This window comes from Haliotis rubra, unplaced genomic scaffold (assembly GCF_003918875.1).
Source record: "Haliotis rubra isolate DU_JTF1 unplaced genomic scaffold, ASM391887v1 Scf33, whole genome shotgun sequence".
Taxonomy (NCBI): Eukaryota; Metazoa; Mollusca; class Gastropoda; order Lepetellida; family Haliotidae; genus Haliotis; species Haliotis rubra.
Window position 1 is genome coordinate 102,353 of NW_025767002.1, and position 26,216 is coordinate 128,568.

Below are 26,216 nucleotides of genomic sequence, written 5' to 3' on the forward strand. Positions count from 1 at the left end.
GCAGACAATGGCTCATAGAGTAAGGCTTGGTCTCTGAATATATATCATTTTGGTAGAAACAAATTGTTCCTATTTAAATTGCAAAGGAGCCCCTGTGAGATGGGAGATTCAGTTCTGAAGAATTCTAGACTTGCTTCATTGAGGGCTTAAGCATTGCAGAAAGGACTGTAAGGGATAATAATGTGGTTCAGGGACTGTGAGGCGGACTTATGTGGGTGCGCTCTACTATTGCAACAACCTGAATATGAGATGTCATACTCCTGAATAGTGCCTGAGGACTTCAGAGGATAGGACTGGCAGAGGACTGTTTTGAAAATTAAGTGTTTCTCAGTCACTTTATGTAAAATGATCAGTTCTGATAATTAGGTAATGATGTAAAGGTCAAGGTCATCTGACAGTTTGTGCAGAAGACTGTTGTGATTGTCCAGACTGTGCACAATGTATGGTCTCTTGAGATATAGTCTGTGGATTGATGTATGGACATGTCAGAATGTTGGTCTTTGTATTCAGGTTCCCAGATACACCCGGGTTATAAACACCATCGTCATGCTTTTGGGTTTCATCAAAGACGTCCATGAATACAACCTGTATCAAGTTGGCATAATATGACATTTTGTAACCTGAAGAGCATAGACAATACCTGATACAGCTACACTGTGATCAAGCAGATCGAGAGCCTGCTTGGAAAGACAGGATGGATGGTTAAGTCCCAGAAAAACATCCAATCAAAAGACTCGAAACAATAATGCTGGTTATCACCCAGCCTGGTCCATCCCATCTCACCTCACCTCACCTCACCTCACACAAATATATGGTCTATAATGAATTCTAAGATGCTTCTGTGAAAGATCAAAGGCGCCAACAGTACTTTTTCATACGATAATGTGCACTTTTTGCATTACGTCACAATGTATTGGCGTCACTGCTCCATTCTAGTCTGCCCAATGTATTGGCATCAGAATCGAACACTTTTGCATTACGTCACAATGTAATCGACGTCATGATCGGTGCCAGTTGTCATCGCCTCGTACAGCCTCCTACAGTATAACTGTATATAACGTTAAAGTGTCCTCATGCGTTAACTACAATATTTCAGGTGAGGTGAGGTGATACTGGGTTTTAAGTCGTGCTTGGTTTTATAGTGCTAGCCCACTGAGATACCATGCCGCAGTGAAGCATGAATACCCCACTCAGACACATTATACTGACTCCAAGCCGACTAGTCCTTGTTGTACCCAGTACTGCCGAGCGCCAGGCAGGGACCAGCAAGTACCATATTTTAACGTCTTTTGGTATGACATGGTCGGGGATCGAACTCGCGACCTTCCGCTCTCCGGGCGGACGCTCTAACCACTACACCTCAGAGGCGGTCCAATATTTCAGGATGAAAGTGTGCTTTATTACACTATACATGGTGCTAGAGCGAAATATTTCTTAAATAGGGTTGTATCTGACCAAGCTCACTGACAGTTGTTAACTGAAAACATTTCTGAGATTGATTTGTCTTAAGCTTGTGAATAGTGAACTGAATCCCCAAGTTGCTATTTGGTCCATTCATTCATTCTCAATCTGGTAAACAGCAGCAGCCTAGCCATGGTATTCATGTGGCCAGCTGTTGACAGGAACATCAGTGTCCTTACGTTCATATTGATCGGACAGTTTCCCCGAGCCTGGAGAGGAGCAAGGAAGTGATGAGAGTGCACCTGTCACACCGGTTGACCATCGATAGTGTAGCAGCCAATGGCTCTGATTGTTACAAATTGGCGAAAGCTCCATTGCTGCCTTTGTTCTGCTCATCCAGATGCCAGATTCCCGAACCGTTTAAATGATTGAAGTCACTGCAAAACCTTTCAGTAGTCTAGTAATTTCATTGTATATCAACCTCAATTAGGTGAAAACTCAAGATGTTCCAGGTTGTGGATTGTATGCAAGGATCAATGATGGTATGCTCAAGACAAACTATATTTAGTCTTGGATTCAAATCTACAATAAGCAGATCCTGTCACTAGGGGAGATAACTCTGCAAAACTGCTGCATGTGTTTTGATGATAATTAAAGATGCTGTAACACTAAGGATTATTTAACAACTAAGATGTAGGATAATGTTGTAAGTTTCAAGAACCAACAAATGCAGGATTTTCGATTGTCTACATGACAGGTTAAAATTTCACTCTTGAAAAAATGCTTGAAAGGAGTCTGAAATCTACGCAGAACACTGTGTACTGCTGCAAGACAGCCTTTGTGAAGTGAACCAATTTGCCCCTAAACCATAAGCAGTTGTGCATCAGTAGTCTTAACTGTGTTTTTGAAAGCCCATGCCTTAAGCACTGAATGCAAGAACCATGTAACCATTATAAGTAGCTGTACTGAAGTAGCATCTGAGACTCAGAGCAGACATTCTTTGCAAGTATTGCTACCCCTACAGCATAAACAGATTTGACCTACTAGTAGTTGTGTTACAATAGTATTACACTTAGGGACCGTTCATAATTTATGGATAGGGGCGTGATGATGATTTTAAGGAGGGGTCACCCATTTTGTTCTGAAGAGGTAGGGGGTCACCAATTTTGTACACATGTACTAGGGGGGTCACCAATTTTGTACACAAGAATAAGAAAAAAATATGATTATAAATTACGGGAAGGGGGGATCATTGATTTTGTACATGACATGCAAGGGGGTTCACATATTTTGTACATAAATTTTAGGGGGGGGGTCATTCACATTGTACATGCCTTTCCATGAAAATCATCACCACCCCACTTAGCTATAAATTATGAACGGTCCCTTAATGCACTAATCATGTCATCCTTGCTAGTAGTTGTACAGCAGTATTACCCATAGGGATGTCGTCCCAGTTTCAGTATTTTCATTCCAGTGAAAAAAATTAGGGATCTCTCGATTCCATCCAAATCAGATGGTCCTTAACTTCCTTTTAGTGGTATATGTAGAGGTCTATCATAACAGGATGGCATTTAAACACATTGCATAGTTACAGATGATGTTTTTGAAAGGCATTTAGAAGTTGGATGAACATGAATATACATGACACTTTTATGGATAACAACTTCTTTTTATTCTTTACACGACGTTTCAGAGCTAATTCTTGCTCCTTCATCAGGTGAATACAGATGATGTTGTCCCTTGAACATTTTGAACATTACAAGATTTTTTTGTGAAACTAAGTCAGGTTGATGTCTCCCTTTAAGACTCAGTGATCCATGAGTTTATTTGAGTTTTATTAATAAAGAGTGTGGGTTATATAAAGAAAGATGGAGCCATGGATTATCTGTCTCGTAAGTTTGTCCACATTTCCTTGCCACAGCTCAGTTTACAGTCTATTCACACAGATAATGTATAATCACTTGTAGATTGGATATATGTTTTCACTTGTATCCGACCTGAAAGTCTGTAGCTGTGCCTTTCGTAGTTAGTGCTGGAACAGTACCTGGCATTTAAATGTATTTACAGTGAATACAAACATCTTGTTGCCATTACAGTAGTATCTGTGTAAGTGAAAGCAGACAATCGATAACACTACGGCCATATCAGCACAGACTGACCCAACAATTAGTAGTTATGCTGTAAGGGACTGTTCATAATATATGTGGGGTGGGGTTTTTTTTTATGATTTTCATGGAAAGGCATGTACAATGTGAATGACCCCCCCCTAAAATATATGTACAAAATATGTGAACCCCCTTGCATGTCATGTACAAAATCAATTTTCCCCCTTTCTCTTAATTTATAATCATATTTTTTTTTCTTATTTTTTTTTACAAAATTGGTGACAACCCCAGTACATGTGTACACAATTGGTGAAACCACCCCACCCCACCTCTTCAGAACAAAATGGGTGACCCCCTTAAAATCATGCACACACGCATGCACACACACACACTAGCCATAAATTATTAACGGTCCCTAACAGGACCTGGCATTTAAATGTATTTGCTCTGAATCCAAAAACTTCATCAAACCCTAAGTAGTCATTCTGAAGTAGTATCTAATAAACTGAAAACAGACAGTCTCCAGCAGTACATCAATCACTGGCACAGAATGGCCACACCATGACCAGTTGTGCTGAAACAGTACCTAGCATTTTTATGTATTTACAGTGAATACAAACATCTTGTTAACTTTATAGGTAGTTTTGCTACAGTATTCTGAGAAAGTCCAGCAGTACAGCCATATCAGTAGCATTGACCCAACCATAAGTAGTTGTGCGGAAACAGTACCTGGCATTTTTATGTATTTACAGTGAATACAAACATCATGTTAACTTTATAGGTAGTTTTGCTACAGTAGTCTCTGAGAAAGTCCAGCAGTACAACCATATCAGTAGCATTGACCCAACCATAAGTAGTAGTGCTGGCATTTATATGTACGTACAATACCTGATGGAGGTTGCTCAGTGCACAGATGTGGAACATGGCATTACCCAACTGTCAAGACTAGGCCATATGGTACCAGCCCTTAAATGTGATCAACAAATGCTAGATACAGAAGTGGTGCAGTGAATGTCAGAAATGCTAGAGCAGTGAATATAGATCTAGCATTCCTGAGTATAGTTAGGAAGAATGTGTACCAAAGGAATATTTTCACAGCTCTTTTAGTGCTTTAGGTGGAATTCGCTTTTGTTTTAACAGAATCTGTGACTGGTAGATGCATAAGAGTTCATCAGTACCACAGGAAGAAGGTACTAAATTAAGAAAAAGGGTTGGTCTATTTTGTTCTTAGCAATTTCACCATGTGTTGCACTGTGCTCTGTCATTTAGAACAGGAGGACAATATTTTGAAACAAGAAAACAAAGTACACAGTGCCACAATTTATAGAGTTACCTCCCTTGGCAGAGCTAGGAACTGATGATCCATTGTTTGAATACCAGATTTGTCCTGACTATGACACTTGGTCTGTCAGCACAACAGCTATATTTGTTGGGTTCACTAATGTAAATATACACAGCGTGAAGTGGGAATAGTGGCTACCCTCCATTGTAAAGCCAATGTTTTGTAATATAGCTCACCCACCCTGAACTTCTATATGTTATGTGTAAAGTAGTTACTCTCCTGTGTAAAGTAGGTATCCTTACTCTCCTGTGCACATTGGGTTTCCTCACTATCCTGTGTAAGATAGGTATCCATACTATCGTGTGTAAAGACACAGATATCCTTACTAATGTATAAAGTGGATATGCTTACTATTCTGTGTGAAGTGGGTATCCTTACTATCCCATGTAAAGTGGTTGTCCTTACTAACCCGTGTAAAGTGGTTGTCCTTGCTTACTATCCCATGTAAAGTGGTTGTCCTTACTATCCCATGTAAAGTGGTTGTATCCCATGTAAAGTGGTTGTCCTTACTATCCCATGTAAAGTGGTTGTCCTTACTATCCCGTGTAAAGTGGTTGTCCTTACTATCCCATGTAAAGTGGTTGTCCTTACTATCCCATGTAAAGTGGTTGTCCTTACTATCCCATGTAAAGTGGTTGTCCTTACTATCCCATGTAAAGTGGTTGTCCTTACTATCCCATGTAAAGTGGTTGTCCTTGCTATCCCGTGTAAAGTGGTTGTCCTGTGTAAAGTTGTTGTCCTTACTATCCCATGTAAAGTGGGTATCCTAAATACTGTGTGTAATGTAGGTATCTTTAGTATCTTGTGTAAGGTGGTGTCATAACTATCCTGTTGTGTGTCCTTACTACTGTGTTTAAGGGGGATACCCTTACTATCCTGTAAATATCATCTTCTAAAATGCTAATCAAGCATCTATCCTGTGTAAGCTGGGTATCATTACTATCGTGTGTAAGATGGATACCCTTACTATCCTGTGTAAGGTGGGTATCCTTACTATCCTGTGTAAGCTGGGTATCCTTACTATCCTATGTAAGCTGGGTATCCTTACTATCCTGTGTAAGGTGGATACCCTTACTATCCTGTGTAAGGTGGGTATCCTTACTATCCTGTGTAAGGTGGGTATCCTTACTATCCTGTGTAAGCTGGGTATCCTTACTATCCCGTGTAAGCTGGGTATCCTTACTATCCTGTGTAAGCTGGGTATCCTTACAATCCTGTGTAAGCTGGGTATCCTTACTATCCTGTGTAAGCTGGGTATCCTTACTATCCTGTGGTACTGTCCTGTGTAAGCTGGGTATCCTTACTATCCTGTGTAAGGTGGATATCCTTACTATCCTGTGTAAGGTGGGTATCCTTACTATCCTGTGTAAGGTGGGTATCCTTACTATATTGTGTAAGGTGGATACCCTTACTGTCCTGTGTAAGCTGGGTATCCTTACTATCCTGTGTAAGCTGGGTATCCTTACTATCCTGTGTAAGCTGGGTATCCTTACTATCCTGTGTAAGGTGGATACCCTTACTATCCTGTGTAAGCTGGGTATCCTTACTATCCTGTGTAAGGTGGATACCCTTACTATCCTGTGTAAGCTGGGTATCCTTACTATCCTGTGTAAGGTGGATATCCTTACTATCCTGTGTAAGGTGGGTATCCTTACTATCCTGTGTAAGGTGTATCCTTAAGGTGGATACCCTTACTATCCTGTGTAAGGTGGGTATCCTTACTATCCCGTGTAAGCTGGGTATCCTTACTATCCCGTGTAAGCTGGGTATCCTTACTATCCTGTGTAAGGTGGATACCCTTACTATCCTGTGTAAGATGGGAATCCTTACTATCCTGTTTAAGCTGGGTATCCTTACTATCCCGTGTAAGCTGGGTATCCTTACTATCCTGTGTAAGGTGGGTATCCTTACTATCCTGTGTAAGGTGGGTATCCTTACTATCCTGTGTAAGGTGGGTATCCTTACTATCCCATGTAAGATGGGTATCCTTACTATCCCGTGTAAGCTGGGAATCCTTACTATCCTGTGTAAGCTGGGTATCCTTACTATCCTGTGTAAGGTGGATACCCTTACTATCCTGTGTAAGGTGGGTATCCTTACTATCCCGTGTAAGGTGGGTATCCTTACTATCCCATGTAAGGTGGGTATCTTTACTATCCCGTGTAAGCTGGGTATCCTGACTCTCCCATGTAAGCTAGGTATCCTTACTATCCTGTGTAAGGTGGGTATTCTTACTATCCTGTGTAAATTGGATACCCTTACTATCCTGTGTAAATTGGATACCCATACTATCCTGTGTAAGGTGGGTATCCTTACCACTCCATATATAATGTGAGTATCACCTGTAACCTGTGTAATGTTGTTATATAACATGGATATCTGAAGTATCGCAAGTAGTGTGTTGGCTATTTACTACACATTGTCAGCAGTAAATTGTTAGCAAAGTGCCATTTGTTGAACACCCTTGTGGATCCCTGCCACCTATGTCCCTCCAGCAAGGCAACTGGGAGGGGAATGGATCAATATTCAGAAAAAAGCTTCATACAGGCAATAATCTGCTCATGTCTCTAGCCAATTAACTTGTCTTGGTAGGCAGAGTATTATTGATCTGAATGTTCCACCAGTAACTGTTAAGTGTCCTAGATATACACTCCTGTGTTCAGGGATGTCAGAGTTTTCATCTGTCGCCTAGAGATTGGAAGACTTGAGTTTTCCACAGGTCGAAGGAGGTTTGGGTTTGTTTACTCTCAACACCCTTAAGTTAAAGGGGTTCATTTACTGTAAACACAGGTTGAAAGATGTGAGGGTTTGTTTACTGTAAACAACCATAGGTTGAAGGGTGTCACAGGTTAGATGGTGTTTAGTTTGTTTACTGTAAACAGTCATAGGTTGAAGGGTGTGACAGTTTGTTTACTGTGAACAACCATAGGTTGAAAGGTGTCAGGTTTTGAAGGGTGTCAGGGTTTGTTTACTGTGAACAACCAGGTGTCAGGGGTTTACTGAATAGGTTGAAAGGTGTCAGGGTTTGTTTACTGTGAACAGTCATAGGTTGAAGGGTGTCAGGGTTTGTTTACTGTGAACAACCATAGGTTGAAGGTGTCAGGGTTTGTTTACTGTGAACAACCATGGGTTGAAGGTGTCAGGGTTTGTTTACTGAACAACCATAGGTTGAAGGGTGTCAGGGTTTGTTTACTGTGAACAACCATAGGTTGAAGGTGTCAGGGTTTGTTTACTGTGAACAACCATAGGTTGAAAGGTGTCAGGGTTTGTTTACTGTGAACAACCATAGGTTGAAGGGTGTCAGGGTTTGTTTTGAACAACCATAGGTTGAAGGGTGTCAGGGTTTGTTTACTGTGAACAACCATAGGTTTGAAGGTGTCAGGGTTTGTTTACTGTGAACAACCATAGGTTGAAGGGTGTCAGGGTTTGTTTACTGTGAACAACCATAGGTTGAAGGGTGTCAGGGTTTGTTTACTGTGAACAGTCATAGGTTGAAGGGTGTCAGGGTTTGTTTACTGTGAACAACCATAGGTTGAAGGGTGTCAGGGTTTGTTTACTGTAAACAACCATAGGTTGAAGGGTGTCAGGGTTTGTTTACTGTGAACAACCATAGGTTGAAGGGTGTCAGGGTTTGTGAACAACCATAGGTTGAAGAGGTGTCAGGGTTTGTTTACTGTGAACAACCATAGGTTGAAGGTGTCAGGGTTTGTTTACTGTGAACAACCATAGGTTGAAGGTGTCAGGGTTTGTTTACTGTGAACAACCATGGGTTGAAGGTGTCAGGGTTTGTTTACTGTGAACAACCATAGGTTGAAGGTGTCAGGGTTTGTTTACTGTGAACAGTCATAGGTTGAAGGTGTCAGGGTTTGTTTACTGTGAACAACCATAGGTTGAAGGTGTCAGGGTTTGTTTACTGTGAACAACCATAGGTTGAAGGGTGTCAGGGTTTGTTTACTGTGAACAACCATAGGTTGAAGGTGTCAGGGTTTGTCTACTGTGAACAACCATAGGTTGAAGGGTGTCAGGGTTTGTTTACTGTGAACAGTCATAGGTTGAAGGTGTCAGGGTTTGTTTACTGTGAACAGTCATAGGTTGAAGGTGTCAGGGTTTGTTTACTGTGAACAACCATAGGTTGAAGGGTGTCAGGGTTTGTCTACTGAACAACCATAGGTTGAAGGGTGTCAGGGTTTGTTTACTGTGAACAACCATAGGTTGAAGGGTGTCAGGGTTTGTCTACTGAACAGTCATAGGTTGAAGGTGTCAGGGTTTGTTTACTGTGAACAACCATAGGTTGAAGGGTGTCAGGGTTTGTTTACTGTGAACAGTCATAGGTTGAAGGTGTCAGGGTTTGTTTACTGTGAACAACCATAGGTTGAAGGTGTCAGGGTTTGTTTACTGTGAACAACCATGGGTTGAAGGGTGCCAGGGTTTGTTTACTGTGAACAACCATAGGTTGAAGGTGTCAGGGTTTGTTTACTGTGAACAACCATAGGTTGAAGGGTGTCAGGGTTTGTCTACTGAACAGTCATAGGTTGAAGGTGTCAGGGTTTGTTTACTGTGAACAACCATAGGTTGAAGGGTGTCAGGGTTTGTTTACTGTGAACAACCATGGGTTGAAGGGTGTCAGGGTTTGTTTACTGTGAACAACCATAGGTTGAAGGTGTCAGGTTTTTTTTACTGTGAACAACCATAGGTTGAAGGTGTCAGGGTTTGTTTACTGTGAACAACCATATGTTGAAGGTGTCAGGGTTTGTTTACTGTGAACAACCATAGGTTGAAGGTGTCAGGGTTTGTTTACTGTGAACAGTCATAGGTTGAAGGTGTCAGGGTTTGTTTACTGAAAACAACCATAGGTTGAAGGGTGTCAGGGTTTGTTTACTGTAAACAACCATAGGTTGAAGGGTGTCAGGGTTTGTTTACTGTAAACAACCATAGGTTGAAGGGTGTCAGGGTTTGTTTACTGTAAACAACCATAGGTTGAAGGGTGTCAGGGTTTGTCTACTGAACAACCATAGGTTGAAGGGTGTCAGGGTTTGTTTACTGTAAACAACCATAGGTTGAAGGGTGTCAGGGTTTGTTTACTGTAAACAACCATAGGTTGAAGGGTGTCAGGGTTTGTAAACAGAAGCTGATGAAGTAGGATACGTTTGATTGGTTGGTAAAATGTTACTGAAAATCATGGATAGGTTATTTATGATTGCAAGAACAACCGGAATGAATCCGAGAGAGGTTGTACCAAAGTGCAAGTGAAATAGGGGATGCTTTTTGCCAGGTAATAGCGTGTTTCATAGTTGCAGGTTCATGCACCTCAGAAACATGGACCACAGTGTAGACGCAAGAATGACAAATCACAAAGAACTCGCATCCACAGGGTTTTATTCTTTGATGGTAAACGATGATACGTTATGCGTTGATGTACGGTGACAAATGTAAAATACACGTTGGACGTTGGTCGTTAGCCATAGTGTGAAATAATAAGTAGACTTTGAAAACCTTTGAAGATTATGTGCTATGCACTGTGTGCACTGTGCTACAGAGACAGTACAGATTAGGAAGACTTTTATGATGCATGAAATATGCAAATGAAAATTATGTGAAAATATCTGCAGGTGGGAAATGTGCTCAGAAAAAATGAAACATATGTATCTTGCATTAACACACAGATTAGAATTGGTACCCATGAGCTTCTGCTGGCTGTAAGGCGAATCTGGATCTGGTGGTCAGGCTTGGTGATGTGGTAGGCTGTGTGCCATCGTACCTCAACAACGTGGGTCGTTGTTCACAATATCACTCACTGGATTGTCGGGTCCAGACTTGATTAACAGACAGCTGTTATATAGCTGGAATATTACTGAGTCCTGTTTAACAAAAAACACATGGAGGTCACCCAGTTCCTGTTTTAATAAAGACAACATCCTGCACACAGAATATTTCAGAATGTGGCAATAACAATAATTTCACTGTAATGGGCAACTCTTGTGCTTAACAATTACCTTAACAGTTTAGTTTGTTTTTGATGCCCACTCAGTAATATTCAAGCTAATGTCTCCCTTTAAATGTAAGAGTCAGGACTAGAAAATCCTGTATCTTTGTCTGAAAAATATATATTCCAGGGCCCTGGGTGCCGTTGTATAAAACAACCTTAGAGCTAAGACTACCTTAAGTCTATGTTAAGGTACGGGAGTCACGGTCACCTTAGCGCTAAGATCGCTTTGTACAATGGCACCTTGATCCACAAAATGATCCTTAAGCACCATGATGATCCAAACTCCCCACTCCCCCACGGTACATAGACTTGCTTGTTACTGTGAGCAGCGATGACATCAGTCCCCCGAGTCTGCTGAATGTTTCATTACATCTTCTATATGGCTGGTGCTGGTTGATGGGACCTATTTAATCATGTAGTCCCCAGGTAGCAATGTAAGTGTAACTTTCAATGATGATTCATCACATTCAGAATGAGTTTGTTTCACCTAAGGTGTTTGTCCCCAAGGAAGGCATCCAGTGTTAAAGAAAGAAAGCCAGAACAATAAAGCTGATTCGGATGTTTGTTACGTAGACTAACGCTTAGTTTCTGAATATATATAATTTTGATCATAACAAATAAACCCATTTACAATCCGTTTGACTTCATTTGAGACCGATGAATTGCTCACTAACACACAATCTAAACAATGCAACAAAATCAAAACTTTGCACAGTCACATGAAATCGACAGACCAACTCTGATGATTTGTCTCATAATTTTGGACACCCGAATAAAAAAGTTGTTTAATAAACGATCATTATTTTGTTATCACTCTTTGCTATTTCTTTTGAGGGGGTACCACTTGCTGGTAGAACAAGGTAATGAACACGTGTGAGCAGTGAAATTTCAATTTCACACGTACACCTTGCCACCTGGCTGTTCTACCAACAAGTGGTCCTCCCTCATAAGAAATAGCGAAAAGTGACAACAAAATAATGATCGTTTATTAAACAACTTTTTTGTTTCGGTGTCCAAAATTATGAGACAAATCATCTGAGTTGGTCTGTTGATTTCATGTGACTGTGCAAAATTTTGTTGCACTTATTAGATTTTTTGTTAGTGAGAAATTCATCGGTCTCAAAAGAAGTCAAACGGACTATAGTTTGAAAAGGATCTCCAGGGAGACCAGAGATCCTGAATTTGGGGAAATCTTGACTTTATTTAGGGTTTTAGCATGGCAGGGAGGGCTAGGCTGTAGGGAAAATAATGTGGTTCAGGGAGTGTGAGAGAGACTATTTGTTGCAGTCAATATGCAGTTACATTGTGTCTCTGGAGATCACCAATGCAATAGTTGTCTTGGAGGTCAGACCGAGGTCAGGGCACCTGCCAATGAGGTGTGATGGGTCTCTTTGGGACCCTTCTCAGGTGTGCTCAGTGTTTATTAGTCACTAACTTCTAATGTAGGTGATGCTGATGTAGACAGTGTAGGTTTCAACACATGTGTATAAATAGCTTGAGTTATCAAACTAAAGGGCGATGGGGTAGCCTAGTGGTTAAAGCGTTCGCTCTTCATGCCGAAGACCCAGTTCGATTCCCCACATGGGTACAATGTGTGATGCCCATTTCTGTCATCCCCCGCCGTGATATTGCTGGAATGTTGCTAAAAGCGGCATAAAACCATACTCACTCACTCACTATCTATACATATATATCATAATATCAAGTTGATGCTATTATTTTGAGAACCCAGCACTAATTATTATCCGTTCCATACAGAAATATGCACATAATTATTATCAAGATCATGTGTGTAATATATATTCCGCTGCATTATCAGTTTTACTTTAAGCCTCACCTCACTTTGCATTGATCTGATAGTGCAAGCAGAACCAGAATTCCTGACCAAAGAATGTTCTACAATATGTAACTCAATAGAACAGAGAACAGCTATGTTCCTAGATCAATCTGACAACCTCCAGGAGCGGATTGCTGTGCTATTTAGAATACAGGATGACCTTATTAAGTGCTTAGCCAGGAAATGGCACTCATTACAACAGGGATTCTCCTAGATGATGAATTGTTTCTGGGGGCTTGTTGAAGCCCAGGACTCGGCAGTGTGGTAATCAAGAATTGACAGTTATGTCAATAAATTGTAGGTTTTCTCAATGTAAGAAAGGTCTTGATGTGAGTGAGTGAGTTTAGTTTTACGCCACACTCAGCAATATTCCAGCTATATGGCGGCGGTCTGTAAATAATTCAGTCTGGACCAGACAATCCAGTGATCAACAGCATGAGCATCGATCTGCACAATTGTGAACCGATGACATGTGTCAACCAAGTCAGCGAGCCTGACCACCCGATCCCGTTAGTCGCCTCTTACGACAAGCATGGGTTACTGAAGATCAATATTTTAACCCGGACCTTCACGGGTTCTTGATGTGAAATACTACTATACAGTCTAAATTGTGCAGGGGAATGTTTCTAGTTCTGCACTGACTTGTGACAATGGTCATTCATCATGGTAGATGAGATATTTTAGATGTATGTCTATGTGGCTCTAATTGTTTAGCAGAAACATACTATTACTATTGAAAATGGTGACAACCATTTTAAATTTATTGTCATCAATGTAGGTCACTACCATTTTAATGAAGGTTACCATTTTAATGTCTATTGAAGGTCACACCAATCACCGTTTTGATGAAGGTCACAACCATTTTGATAATGTCGATGAAGATCACTACCACTCACAACCGTTTAATGATGAAGGTCACTACCATTTTAATGTCATTGAACGTCACAACCACTTTGTTTTATTGATGTCCATTTTGTCTCTACCAGACCAATGAAGTCACAACCATTTTAAGAATTGGTCTTCAGCAACCCAATGCTTGTCATAAGAGACAGCTAACAGAATTGGGTGGTCAGCAACCCAATGCTTGTCTGAATTGGGTGGTCTGCCTTGCTGACTTGGTTGACACACTTCATCATATCCCAATTGCGTAGATCAATACTCATGATGTCAATCACTGGATTGTCTGGTCCAGACTCCATTATGTACAGACCATCATATACCGATATATCTATAACATTGCAACGTTAAACAACAATCTAACCAAAAACATTTTGCTCATGTCCATGTTGTTTCTGTTGCAGTTTGTGGCAGCCAACGACAAGCTATGGTTCTGGCTGGAGTTGTTCTCGTTTGTGGACTACTTCACAATCCCCCCTTCCTTCGTGGCCATCTACCTGGACAGAAACTGGCTAGGTGAGAATTTACCCAGTGTCAGTTAGATACTCAGAGGCTCTGTGTGTGTGTGTGTGTGTGTGTGTGAGCGCGTGCGTGTGCGGCCGCTTTAGAGAGGCTGGGAGTTTTTAAAAAGTAATATGTGTCAGGATGTTTCATGTTTTACAAGAAGAAATGGAAAAATTGTTCACCAGATGTGAAGGATGTTCAGTTAAGAATGTGTTTTAAATAGATGACAAAATTGCTGGTGTTGGGAAAGTAACAGAAACAAAGTCTTTAACCACTATTCAAAGACACCTCTCTCAGAATGATTCATGGTTAGCTTCTTTGGGTCATTGGGGAAAGTTTGCTGTTTTTCTATGTATTATGAATTTTTTGCACACATGATAGTGGGTGTAATATGTAATGGGACACAGTCTATTTATAAGTCATTAAGTTTTATCCTTTATATATACTGAACAAAAATAGTTATGCAACATGAATATTTGGAGGGGAAAGGTTTTGGTATTTCATGTTCCCTAACTTTTTTGTGCAGTATATACAGTCAGGGCTTAATTTAGTGCTTTGTGACTTGTACTGGTGCAGCCTAATATTACATAGTGCAACATAGTTATCAGTGTAACTCACACCATGTGCAAGTCAATTTTTGAGTGGGTAAACTTCTGAATAAGACATCTAAATGATTCAATAGCATATTTCTTTCATTACATATTGTAATTTAAGGAAGTGCAACTAGAATTTGACTGGTGCAACTAGGTTTTTATCTTAGGTTGCACCTGGTGCAAGTAGGTTAACATCTCTTAAATCGAGCCATGACAGTATATATCTCCTGATCTTGTGGAGAGAATTTCCATTTCAAATATGACATCTGCTGCAGCCATATTGGATATGTCTGTTCTTGCCTTAATACCACAAAGTTCTCCATCATATATTTATTTATTATTTTGAAATATTGTGTGCTTTATGTTAAATATCATTTTTACATGTTCTTGGTGATTTTCTTGCTGATACAATTGTTCTCACTCCCTCATGAATCTATAGATGCATGCACTAAAATTTCAACACTTCTGAAAACCCATTATTCTGTGATGTAACAGAAAGACTGTTCTGAATTACATATAACCCAACCCATTTGTTGTTTATTCAAAATGTTGACATTTTGTATATGTAATGACAACGTTGGTGTCTGTGAAAGCCTTCAGAATTCCCTTTATCTGTATAATACAAGACATGAGTACCATTGTCACATTTGGTAAAAGAAAGATTCTTTAGATGTACAATGAAAACAATGTAAAAATTTGGTGTTCTTTCTATTGTTGTTATACATTAATGAATCCTGTTGCTGTGCATATCCACACCTGGGGCGGTGGGGTGGCCTAGTGGTTAAAGCATCCGCTCGCCACGCCGAAGACCCGGGTTCGAATCCCCACGTGGGCACAATGTGTGAAGCCCATTTCTGGTGTCCCCGCTGTGATATTGCTGGAATATTGCTAAAAGCGGCATAAAACCATACTCACTCACTCACTCACTCATTTTCACACCTGACGCAATGTCTCAATAAAATTCTAATGTTAATTATATTATTCAAATATTAATTATGCTATTCCATGTGGATTACTGTGGTTTGATTAGAGAATTCTGATGTAACAGCGTGTCATGAAAGCCATATCAAGTATCATTTAGTATATTACTCCATAGCTTATGCAGGTGTCCGTAGCGATGGGGTAGCCTAACAGGGGTGGAAATAACTTTAGAATTGCTAGTGTACTCCAGTACAGTGGCACGTGTAAAATCACTTTCCACTATACCGGCCGATTTTCTTGTTGATATTATAAATAGACAACATAATTAACATTGGAAAGTCAGCTGAACACCGGTACAGCATGATATACAAATTTGCTTGCCCGACAGAAAAAAACACTGGACTGGGGTGTCGGGCAATGGGTTATTCCACCTTTCCGCTTGTCACGCTGAAGTCTCGGGTTCGATTCCCCGATGCTTATCGTAAAAGGCGACTAATGGGATCGGGTGGTCAGGCACGCCGACTTGGTTGACACATGTCATTGTATCACCATTAGCGTAGATCAATGCTCATGATGTGAATCACTGGATTGTCTGATCCAGACTCTATTATTTACAGACTGCTGCCATATAGCTGGAATATTGCTGCGTGCGGCCTAAAACTATCATTGAGTGCAGTGTTAAACAACAAATAATCAATTAATGTAATGTGCCAAAAAAGCACATTCAAAGATGATGTCTAAGATCGAAGACATCAGCAGTTGCATTGTACACGCTTTCTTTTGCTTCTAAAATAAAATAGAACTGAATTGAAATGTTTGTTTAATGTTGCATAAGCAAGAGTAGAGTTCTAGTTTTTTATATTCTTTGAATTCAAATTTATTGATAGAAATAGCTGTACATCAGGGGCTAAGATCAAATGTGCAGTGAAGGAGAATACTTTATTATTCATTTTAAAAGAAATTTATAATTGTTTTCGACATGTGAATTTTCAAGAGTATATATGTTTTGATACACATTTTTTTCACCTCAATACACACTCCTGTAATTCTCTCAAACCACAGCAGGAGCTGAAACAAGATATATGGTGAACTAGATCCACATATCCTTTGTTACATTTTCATTTTGTGGTCATTTAGACTATCCAAATCAATATATTCATAGATTGGCTTAATATTCTGTTTGATCTGAACATGATACTACTTTTAAAGTAACACCTGGCTTGCGTTTTTATTATTTTTTGTTAAATTACTATGTTCACCTTGAAGTTAAGGTCGGTTAAGTGTATTCAAATGGAATACTGTTATTTAGATGTGTTATTCAAAACTTAAGCTTGATTGAATGATAGTTTCATTAGTTTAATGTTTTATGTATTTCAATATGACATACATTTCACTATCTAATAGTCCTAATTGTAATAGATCAGATAATGACATTTTATGTAGGGCACTGTTGACTCAGTTGTCTGAGCAGCCACTTTTGCTGTGCAGTTGTCTCCCTTAGTCATGCTAGAATCCTCTGATCATGAGTCCAAATTATAGCCTGTTTGCAGTGAAAACGTACCGATGAATTTCACTTTAAACAAAAAAGTAAATCAAATTAAGTGAAATTAAGATTGAGAATCCTCATGATTTTACATTGCCAAATGAACATTTAAATCTCAAAATTTTATTCAACTTAGGATAAAAGTTGTTTAACAAACGATCAAAGATTCAAATCGCTATTATTGGTTTGTATTACAAGGGTAAAGCTTTTAGTAGATGGAGTGAAACAAAACGCGGCGGTATGTGATGAGCGTTAACTTAGACCAGCCCTACTTGTTCTCGGTGTTTCATCTAATGTGCATACGCCTTTGTAATACAAACCAATAATAACAATTTGAAACTATGATCGTTTGTTAAGACCTGCATTACTTTGGGTCCTTATTCTGTGCAGTTGTCTCACTTAGTCAAGCCAGAATCCCTTGATCATGAGTCCAAATTAGTACTTTTGATTATAATGATCCTTGATTTGTAAGTACTGTTATCAAAGACCGGCATTACTTTGGGTCCTTATTCTGTGCAGTTGTCTCCCTTAGTTATGTCAGGATGCTCTAATCATGAGTCTAGATCCCTATGTCATCATAATTATCCTTGATCTGTCCACTCCATGATGGTAATATCAAGACTTTGGATACCTTGTTATGCTGACATGTTGTGTTGTTACCTAAATAATGGTCATTGAAACTCACTCACTCACTCACTCACTCTGAGTTGGTACTGTTGAGATTGAGGTGTCAGTCATTGATTTGGTAATGGTGGTTATCATGCTTCAGCTGCATAGATCAATGTTCATCAGATGTCTATCACAGAGTTGTCTGGTCCAGACTACATTATCCACAGATCGTTGTCATAAATCCTGGGGGTTAGGGTAGCCTAATGGTTAAAGTGTCACACTGAAGGTCCGGGTTTGATTCCCCACATGGGTACAAGTGTGTGAAGCCTATTTCTGGTGTTTCCCACCATGATCTCTTCTCTTGTCTTCTCAGTCAGTCAGTCAAGTATGAAAACTACATTTTTATTTGCATTCTATTTGTATTTATTCTAAACATTTGATATTATGATTATTGAATGTGCATTGTCCCAAGTGACTAGAAATTGAATGTTCTTTTGAGATAGGTTCATGTTTTATTGACTGAAAATTATTTTCGATTTCAATAATGTTTTATCAGAGTACCCAAAGGAATTAATCCTATATGTTCAATTTAATTTAAACAGTGCTATATTTCAGAGGCTGATGTTATCTTATTATGTGTGTTTAGGAAAGCAGCACATATTGTTGACAGAATAAATCATGAAAGCATCATGTTAGATATAAAAAAAACTGATTGTGGGGTCTGATATCGTCGCCAGGAGTCTATGTGATAAGATGTTGATCCACCCAGGGGAAATATGCTAAAGCTGAACTCTCCGATCATCTCCCCCGGGACTGTCAATCTGGAATGGAATATTGAATGCTCGGAAAAAATCATTTGATCGATGTACACTTTCTATGACGATGAAATTCCCTGTCTAGAGTCTTATGAAACATTTAGTATTTTCTTGTATGAGTGTTGTGATAATTACTTAGCTTCAACATGGGCAGAGGGGTGGTATGGTAGCCTAGTGGTTTAAGCGTTCACATGTCATGCCAAAGATCCAAGTTTGATTCCTCCCATTGGTACAATATGTGAAGTAAGAGGCGACTAACGGGATCGGGTGGTCAGGCTCGCTGACTTGGTTGACATCGGTTCCCAATTGCTGTTGATCACTGGATTGTCTGGTCCAGACTCGATTATTTACAGACCACTGCCATATAGCTGGATTATTGCTGAGTGCGGCATAAAACTAAACTCACTCACTCACAATATGTAAAGCCCATTTCTGGTGTACCCAGCCGTGATATTGCTGGAATATTGCTAAAAGCGGCATAAAACTAAACTCATTCTACATGGGCAGCAACCCTATAGAGGTTCTTTGTTAGAATAAGTCCCAAGACTCCGTCCAGAAAATGCTTTAGGCTGTCAGGTTCAGTGAATTGGTCTCTTGGTTTTTCAATATCAATCACTTGATTGTCTGGTCCAGATTTACTGGCTTCTATTTTATAGATGGAATACTTGCTGAATGGTGTTAAAAAAACAAAACACTGGCAAAATTTTATCAGTATGTGAGTGAGTAATGATTGCTTAATGAGGCAGCAACAGTGATAAGGTATTGTTGCTGAATTATCAGGTGCATTAGTTGTTAAGGGTGATTGAGTGAAAATATTTCTATACAGTATTTTTGTCCACCAGAAATGGGAATTACCCATTGTACTTGTTGGGAACCTGTGTTATAATGGCAATCAAAGCATTGAATGAGTGATGATAGCCACTGTATGATCTACGGAATTATAAATGTGTTTCGTTAACCTGAACATAGACATGTTTCTTGACACTGGTGAGTGAGTGAGGTTAGTTTAATGCCACTTTTAGCAATATTCCAGCAATATCACAGCGGGGAAAAACCTGAAATGGGCTTCACACATGGTACCCATGTGGGGAATCGAACCCAGCTCTTCAGCATTACTAGTGAACAATTTAACCACTGGGCTACACTGGCACTAGTCACTGCTTCATGACAATACAGCATAACAGTTCTCATCCTCTATGATCTAGGGTATTTTATCTCTATTCCATAATGATAAACACCATGGGCCCATTCACCACTTTGTTGCTGAAGTGACCTCGCCATCTCCTCCTGCTTATCACTTAGCACAGATTTCCACCACTCAATAACCAATTATTTACCTTTCTGAATGTTAGTCATCAAAATGACTGGCCTGGTGTAAATAAACCATCAATATGTCAAACAGAAACAAAAGATTTGTAGCTGAAGGTTTGGCTGGGAAACATGTTTCCTGGGTTCCAAGATAAGAAGATGGAAGTCAGGCATTCCTGGTAGTATTTGAGCTGTATTATTTCACAAAGTGGCTCAAGTATCAGTAATATGGCTGCTTGTTACAATCAGTATTATTTGATTAGGTGACTCATTCAAGGATTGTTTCATTTGACAAGATTCAAAATAAAGTTAAGGTGGCAAATGGATCGAGGCTATTTATCATAACAGAATGGAGACGTAATACCGTGGATGTGCAAGGATGGGGATGCTGCACACGACGATGCAGTGAATAATGCATCCTTGTTCGTCTACACAATCTGTTGAAGTGAGACGAGAAGTCGGTTTAGGGTAATTGAATGCTGTGTCGGGATTTAGAATTCCTCACATGTCTAATGAAGTGTCGTGTCTTTTGTGTCGATCTGACAATGAGAATTGTTTGAGATATCCCATGATGCCATCTTGTTGTAGTTACGGCAACAGGATGACCTAGTCGCTCTACCAGCTCCCAGATGATCATGGCTGTAAGAGGCACAGTGGAAATTACCGATATACCAACTCACTCCAAGAATGCTGTTACTGAATTTTACATGCTATGATTGGAATAGAAAATTTGCCAAGTATTACCCTTATTTAACCCCAGAGGAAGTTGCCACTGAGTAACATTGCATTAATCTAATCCGATTACAGACTGTATGTGTGACCGGAGGGAATTAACAGTAGTACCTGCCAGGGCTCGCTAAAATGATCAATAATCAGAAATATTGTCGATAGGAAAAATTATTAATGATTATCGATAGGAAAATTGGGTTTGTCGATAATATCGTACATTAACATTCTTTTTTATTTTCTTACATAATATACGAAAGTAGGACTTTATTCATGGTCTGCTTCTAAATTATGTTCAAGACGCTGAAAAAAATCCATGCAAAAACAGTTACAACTCATTCATATTCCTTGGGGGGGGGGCATTTTGGCATTTTGGCTTAAAGTTACTTCTCTATTTAGCCAGCCCTAGTACCTGCTAGTCAATTGTGTATCAGTCTGATTCTGTCTGATATGACATGTCAACAAAACGAAATAGTTTCTGATAACATCCATGGTGGATTTATTCCCATACCAACCCATGAAGATCCAGGTTAGAAGATCTTCAGCAACCCATGCTTGTTGTAAGAGGCAACTGGATCGGAGGTGGTCAGGCTCGCTGACTTGGTTGACACATGTCATCATATCCCAATTGCATAGGTCCATGTTCATGCTGTTGATCTCTGGATTGTCTGGTCCAGACTTGATTATCCATAGACCGCTGCCATACAACTGGAATATTGCTGAGTGCACTTGATTATCCGAGTGCCGTACAACTAAATTCACTCACTCACATATTCCCTTACCTCTTTGAAACACTAAAAGATTAAGAAAGTAATTTCAAAATGGGCAGAAAAGCAGCTGTTTGCATCTAAAGTTTTCCTGAATGAAGACGCTACCAAGCAGGCAGCATGCCTCGGAGACTTATTCCTATTTATCTTATCAGTCACTAATCAGTGTGTACGGCTTCTCCTGAAGTGCAGAAACAGCTGTAAGAGTTGGATGCGTACATAGGGCAGTTTTATTTAATGATTCTTTTATAAATGTAAGCAGGTAGACTGTAAGCAAAGTATTTTGTAACTCTTCAAGTTGATTTGAAAGCATTTAAATTCACATCTGCAGGAGTGTTCCCTTGAGGGAGACTTTTGTTCTGTTCCTCACACGGGAACAATGTGTGAAGCCTGTTCTCTCAATTACTTGTTAGAGGTGGCCTGAGTATTGAAACACTTACTTGCCGGAAAATGCACTCACTCATTCACTCACTTACTTGCTCGCTTGCTCCCCACCTCGCCCTCTCACCCACCCTCTCACTCACTCACTCACAAACTGCTACACTCTAGCCATGCCATAACATGTTTTACTGCAGAGGTGAGGTGCCACTACACCATGGAGGCGGTCTGTTTCGGCAGAGACTAGTTAATCACAGAACTACCAAATTCTAATTCAGTCAACTAACCTCTGCTGGGGTATTGTAAACAAAAACACTCACACCCCTTGTGATTGTAATTGAAGGGCACAGTGGTGTAAGCATTTGCTTGTCACACCAGAGACTCTGGTTTGATTCCCAATATGGTTCAATGTCTGACGCCAAACCTAGGTGTCTGTTTGCTCCCATGTTGCTAAAAGCCATGTAAAGCGATACTCCCTCACTCATCCATAGTGTGTGATGAAGTTTATAAGCGTCAGCTTGGTGGCACCATCGTTAGAGTATGCCTGACAATGATTCTACAGATTGGCAGAATGTGTGAACCCATTCACAGTGTCCCTTACTGTGAGATTGCTGCAATATTGCTGTAAAGGATATAAAGCCGTATTCACCCAGTAGGATACTCCATGGTCTTGAAAGTTATGGCCAACATCAATCAACACAGAGCTCACACAATGCATTGCCTAATGAGCGATGTGACATTAAAACAGAACTTGGAGCATTTGTGAGCGTCGGTCAAGTGGGAGAGATGAAGAGCTGAATTAGTTTTGTTGACATAAAGAATATTTATGAACCTTATCATCGAGTGATAATTATCGTGACACACACACTTTGCTTACGCTTGTAAAGGTTACAACAGTTGTGTGTAATGAGGCCATTATGTCATACTTGTTGCGATCTGATGGCTGAGATGTCAAGTTTGAGTTAGAGGAAATATATGGGATGGCTATGCTTTCCATTAGGATGCCATGCTTTAAAAAGCCAACAGATTAGCCTTGACATTTACTCACCAGGGGGCAGCACGGCTCACCTTTTGCCTGAAGGAAATGCAGCTCACTGTGCAGAGTTGTGTCCCTTAGCTGGGTGAAGCTTTATATTTGTGGTTACACAAAACCAAATGTTTTCCCATACACTTCCATGGTAACGTTATATTGTCTTAAAAAATAACCAGGTCAGTAATAGCCATTAGAGTGCATATATAGGCACAGTATGATCATGAGGCCAAAATACAAACACAAATTTGGATTAGGTTAACCAATTCCTTTTCTGAGTACAGGAAGGTGAACACACCAACCCCAGTTCCGTCACCTACTTGAAAATATATCTGCACACATTCAGCACAAGTCATTGTGTTGAAAAAGAGACCGATAAATATTGAAAAATATGGTCAGTTTTAATTACTGGATGGATATGCGGCAACTAACGGAATTGAGTGGTCCAGACTTGATTATTTAAAAGCCTCCAACATAACACTGGAACATATCTGAGTCTGGCCTTAAAAAAGAAAGAAACAAAATACTAGGTCTTGTCACTGATGTCTGTCTGTCCGTGATAACTATGTCAGACTGTCTTAGCATTGATGTCAATGATAAGAGGAAGGGGGATTACTTTGGTTTGAGGACTGTATCACAGGGACCAATCCCAAGGTTTCTGGGAGTGTTGCAGATGATGTAACTATGTCTCTCTTGTGTCTTCCAGGTTTGAGGTTCCTGAGAGCATTGCGGCTGATGTCCATCCCGGACATCTTGACGTACCTCAACATCCTCAAGACCAGCACCATGATCCGCCTTGTCCAGCTGGTGGCATACTTCGTCAGTCTCTGGCTCGCCGCGGCTGGCTTCCTCCACCTGGTGAGAAACTGACACAGGCCTGAAACTATAAATACTGTAGACTGCATGATATTTTCACACCAAGCTCATTTTGACCATAAGCCACTCTGAACACCAATGGGACATGATTTTGACCATTACAAATTATTTAATTATGTCATAAACGTTCCCTCTGGATTATGGTTGCCAGTTTCCTGTGGGTACCACAGATACATACAGAATGAAAGAGATTAAAAAATTTCAAAGTCATAGCTAATAATTCCTTGTGGTAGGCCCAGATATATACATGGTTATCTCCCTGAGGTGTGACATCACAGCATTTGAACACCTTCATAAATTTTTCTGTATGGTCACGCACAGATATGTTCAAATTATTTGATTCCTAGTTATGTATTATCCTGAGATATTTGTTTTGTCTTAAGATCAGTGGAGATTCCAACGTTCCATAGTCCTTTGTGCCCTACAAGACAAACCAAAACCTCTGAGGGTCAAATAAAGCGAATGAGTATGGAATAACATCAATGTCTAATCATTGATATTTCATTCTGATCAAGCCTCAGACTTAAGGCATAAAGATATATTTTGGCGTCTGATAAGAAGTCAAGCACAGTTCAGGTTTAGATGGACAGAACTCCTATCTCAGGATGCAAGTATTTGACCAGGGGAAATAACTCTCACTACCACTAACATGCAGACCTGGAAAAGAAAAACGTAGTGTCTTGATCCATTTCACAAGCTATGTTTGCATTATGGAATGGTTTGGGTTGTAGATGTGTAATTTGAGTGTTAACTATTGCTGTGAATTCTTGACTAGAAAAAATTCAGTTTCAAGATCATGATATGGTGATACCAATTGTCAATGTAAAAATGTAAGTGATTCTGGTGAAGAGGCATCAATGTACTCTGCATATTTGCTTCTACTTATCAAGGTTCACTGCACCCTGGTTCTATTTCCAGATTCATCTGATTACCACATCAAACTGAGAATCATGATCTCCATGAATCACTGCTAAAAGCAGATTTCAACCAAACTCATTCACAGGCATAAAACTTAACACACTCTCAATATTGCTCATAAGACTTGATCCACAGTGTCATTTCACTGCAGCAAATTTTACAGTTTTCTGAAGAGAACAGGATAAAATTAGATTGATCAATAAAGTAATTGATTTTAATGCAAATCATTTCTCATAAGAGTCATTCTCCAGCTGTGAAGGAGTTCAGTCAGTTTGCTTCTAATAGAACTCCTCATGCCCTGAAAGCATTTCCATCCATCTCCTGGTAGTGCTGAAATATAATTTGGACTGCGGTTACCAAGCATAAGACGGAATGTAAAATCGGCAAGATAATATAATCATAAGCTTCAAGAACATAAACTCCTTGTTTACATCATAGCATGCCAATTGTGTAGATTGATACTCATGCTGTTGATCACTAGATTGTCTGGTCCAGACTCGGTAATTTAAAGGTCACCGCCATAAAACACCAGTATTGCTGAGTCGACCTTAAACAAGCGAACCTGAACAACCAACCAATGTTATTTACAATTGCAAATGTCTGAAGGTAGAAGTACTTTAATGTCACATAGTAATACTTGCTCTGTGATATCCCCGTTGGTATTCTTATTGAGAATTAGTATGGGCAACCATAATCAGGGATTTATAGGACACGAATTCCTGCATCCTGTATGCATAAAAATTGACAGTGGATGCAACAATATTTATTAGCGCATCCACAGGAACGAAGAAAAAGTCCAAATACTTTTTGTAAAAATTCCAATCAAGTAACAATAAGTTATCACTGAGTTTGCTGCTAGCTGGGTTATGGTAACATTTGCAATTTAATTACTGTAACAATGCAATGATCATGATACACAATACAATAACAGTATCAATAATAATATTTAAGTGTCTGGGACCCCATTTTGTTGTCCCAGGACCCTGAAAATTAAGAGTATGAGTCCCCGAGACCCTCAAATACAGGACTCCAGGTAAATTTGTGCATAATGAATCAAGTGGCAAGGCTTAATATCTTGGTTGATTGTTTTGTCCAGACATGATATTTTAAGTGTTGTTTAGTGTTGTTAGTTACTATAGGTCTGTATTCACATATATTATTATGTTATATTACAATAGCATCCCAGGTGGTAGTAATAGCTGTTTACGTAATTCCACCATCCCATGATGGAACATCTGCTCCCTCTCTCTCCATCATTACGCCTCCATGGTGTAGTGGTTAGAGCGTCCGCCTGGAGAGCGGAAGGTCGCGGGTTCGATCCCCGACCGCATCATACCAAAAGACATTAAAATATGGTACTTGTTGGTCCCTGCCTGGCGCTCAGATTTAATGGGTACAACAGGGACTGGTCGGCTCGGAGTCAGTATAATGTGTCTGGGTGGGGTATTCATGCTTCACTGCGGCATGGTATCTCAGTGGGCTAGCACTATAAAACCAGCTTAAGTCTGGGCTAGTACAAGCAGCCGCACATACACATACACATGCATGCACGTCGTCATATGAGCGAAATATTCTCAAGCACGACGTAAAACCAAATTTCACCTCACCTCACCTCACCTCTCCATCATTCTTCACCACAGCACATTTCAATGTCTTT

At 39.9% G+C, this 26,216-nt stretch overlaps 1 protein-coding gene and 1 long non-coding RNA gene across 5 annotated transcripts in view; one reads left to right on the plus strand and one right to left on the minus strand.

The window, feature by feature from the left end:
- The window catches only part of LOC124284126 (calcium-activated potassium channel slowpoke-like), a 136,378-nt gene that overhangs the window by 61,705 nt on the left and 48,457 nt on the right, over positions 1–26,216 (plus strand). For all 4 annotated transcript variants that reach the window (XM_046720183.1, XM_046720184.1, XM_046720182.1 and 1 more), the window contains exons 5-6: positions 13,976–14,087; positions 23,472–23,623. In XM_046720183.1, coding sequence (XP_046576139.1) covers positions 13,976–14,087; positions 23,472–23,623 — 264 coding nt within the window. The remainder of the gene's footprint in view (positions 1–13,975; positions 14,088–23,471; positions 23,624–26,216) is intronic.
- On the minus strand, positions 1,276–10,329 carry LOC124284127. Its single transcript, XR_006900473.1, has 3 exons — positions 10,177–10,329; positions 4,126–4,131; positions 1,276–1,286 (listed from the first exon to the last, which is right to left on the minus strand). It is a non-coding gene; the product is annotated as an uncharacterized LOC124284127 (long non-coding RNA).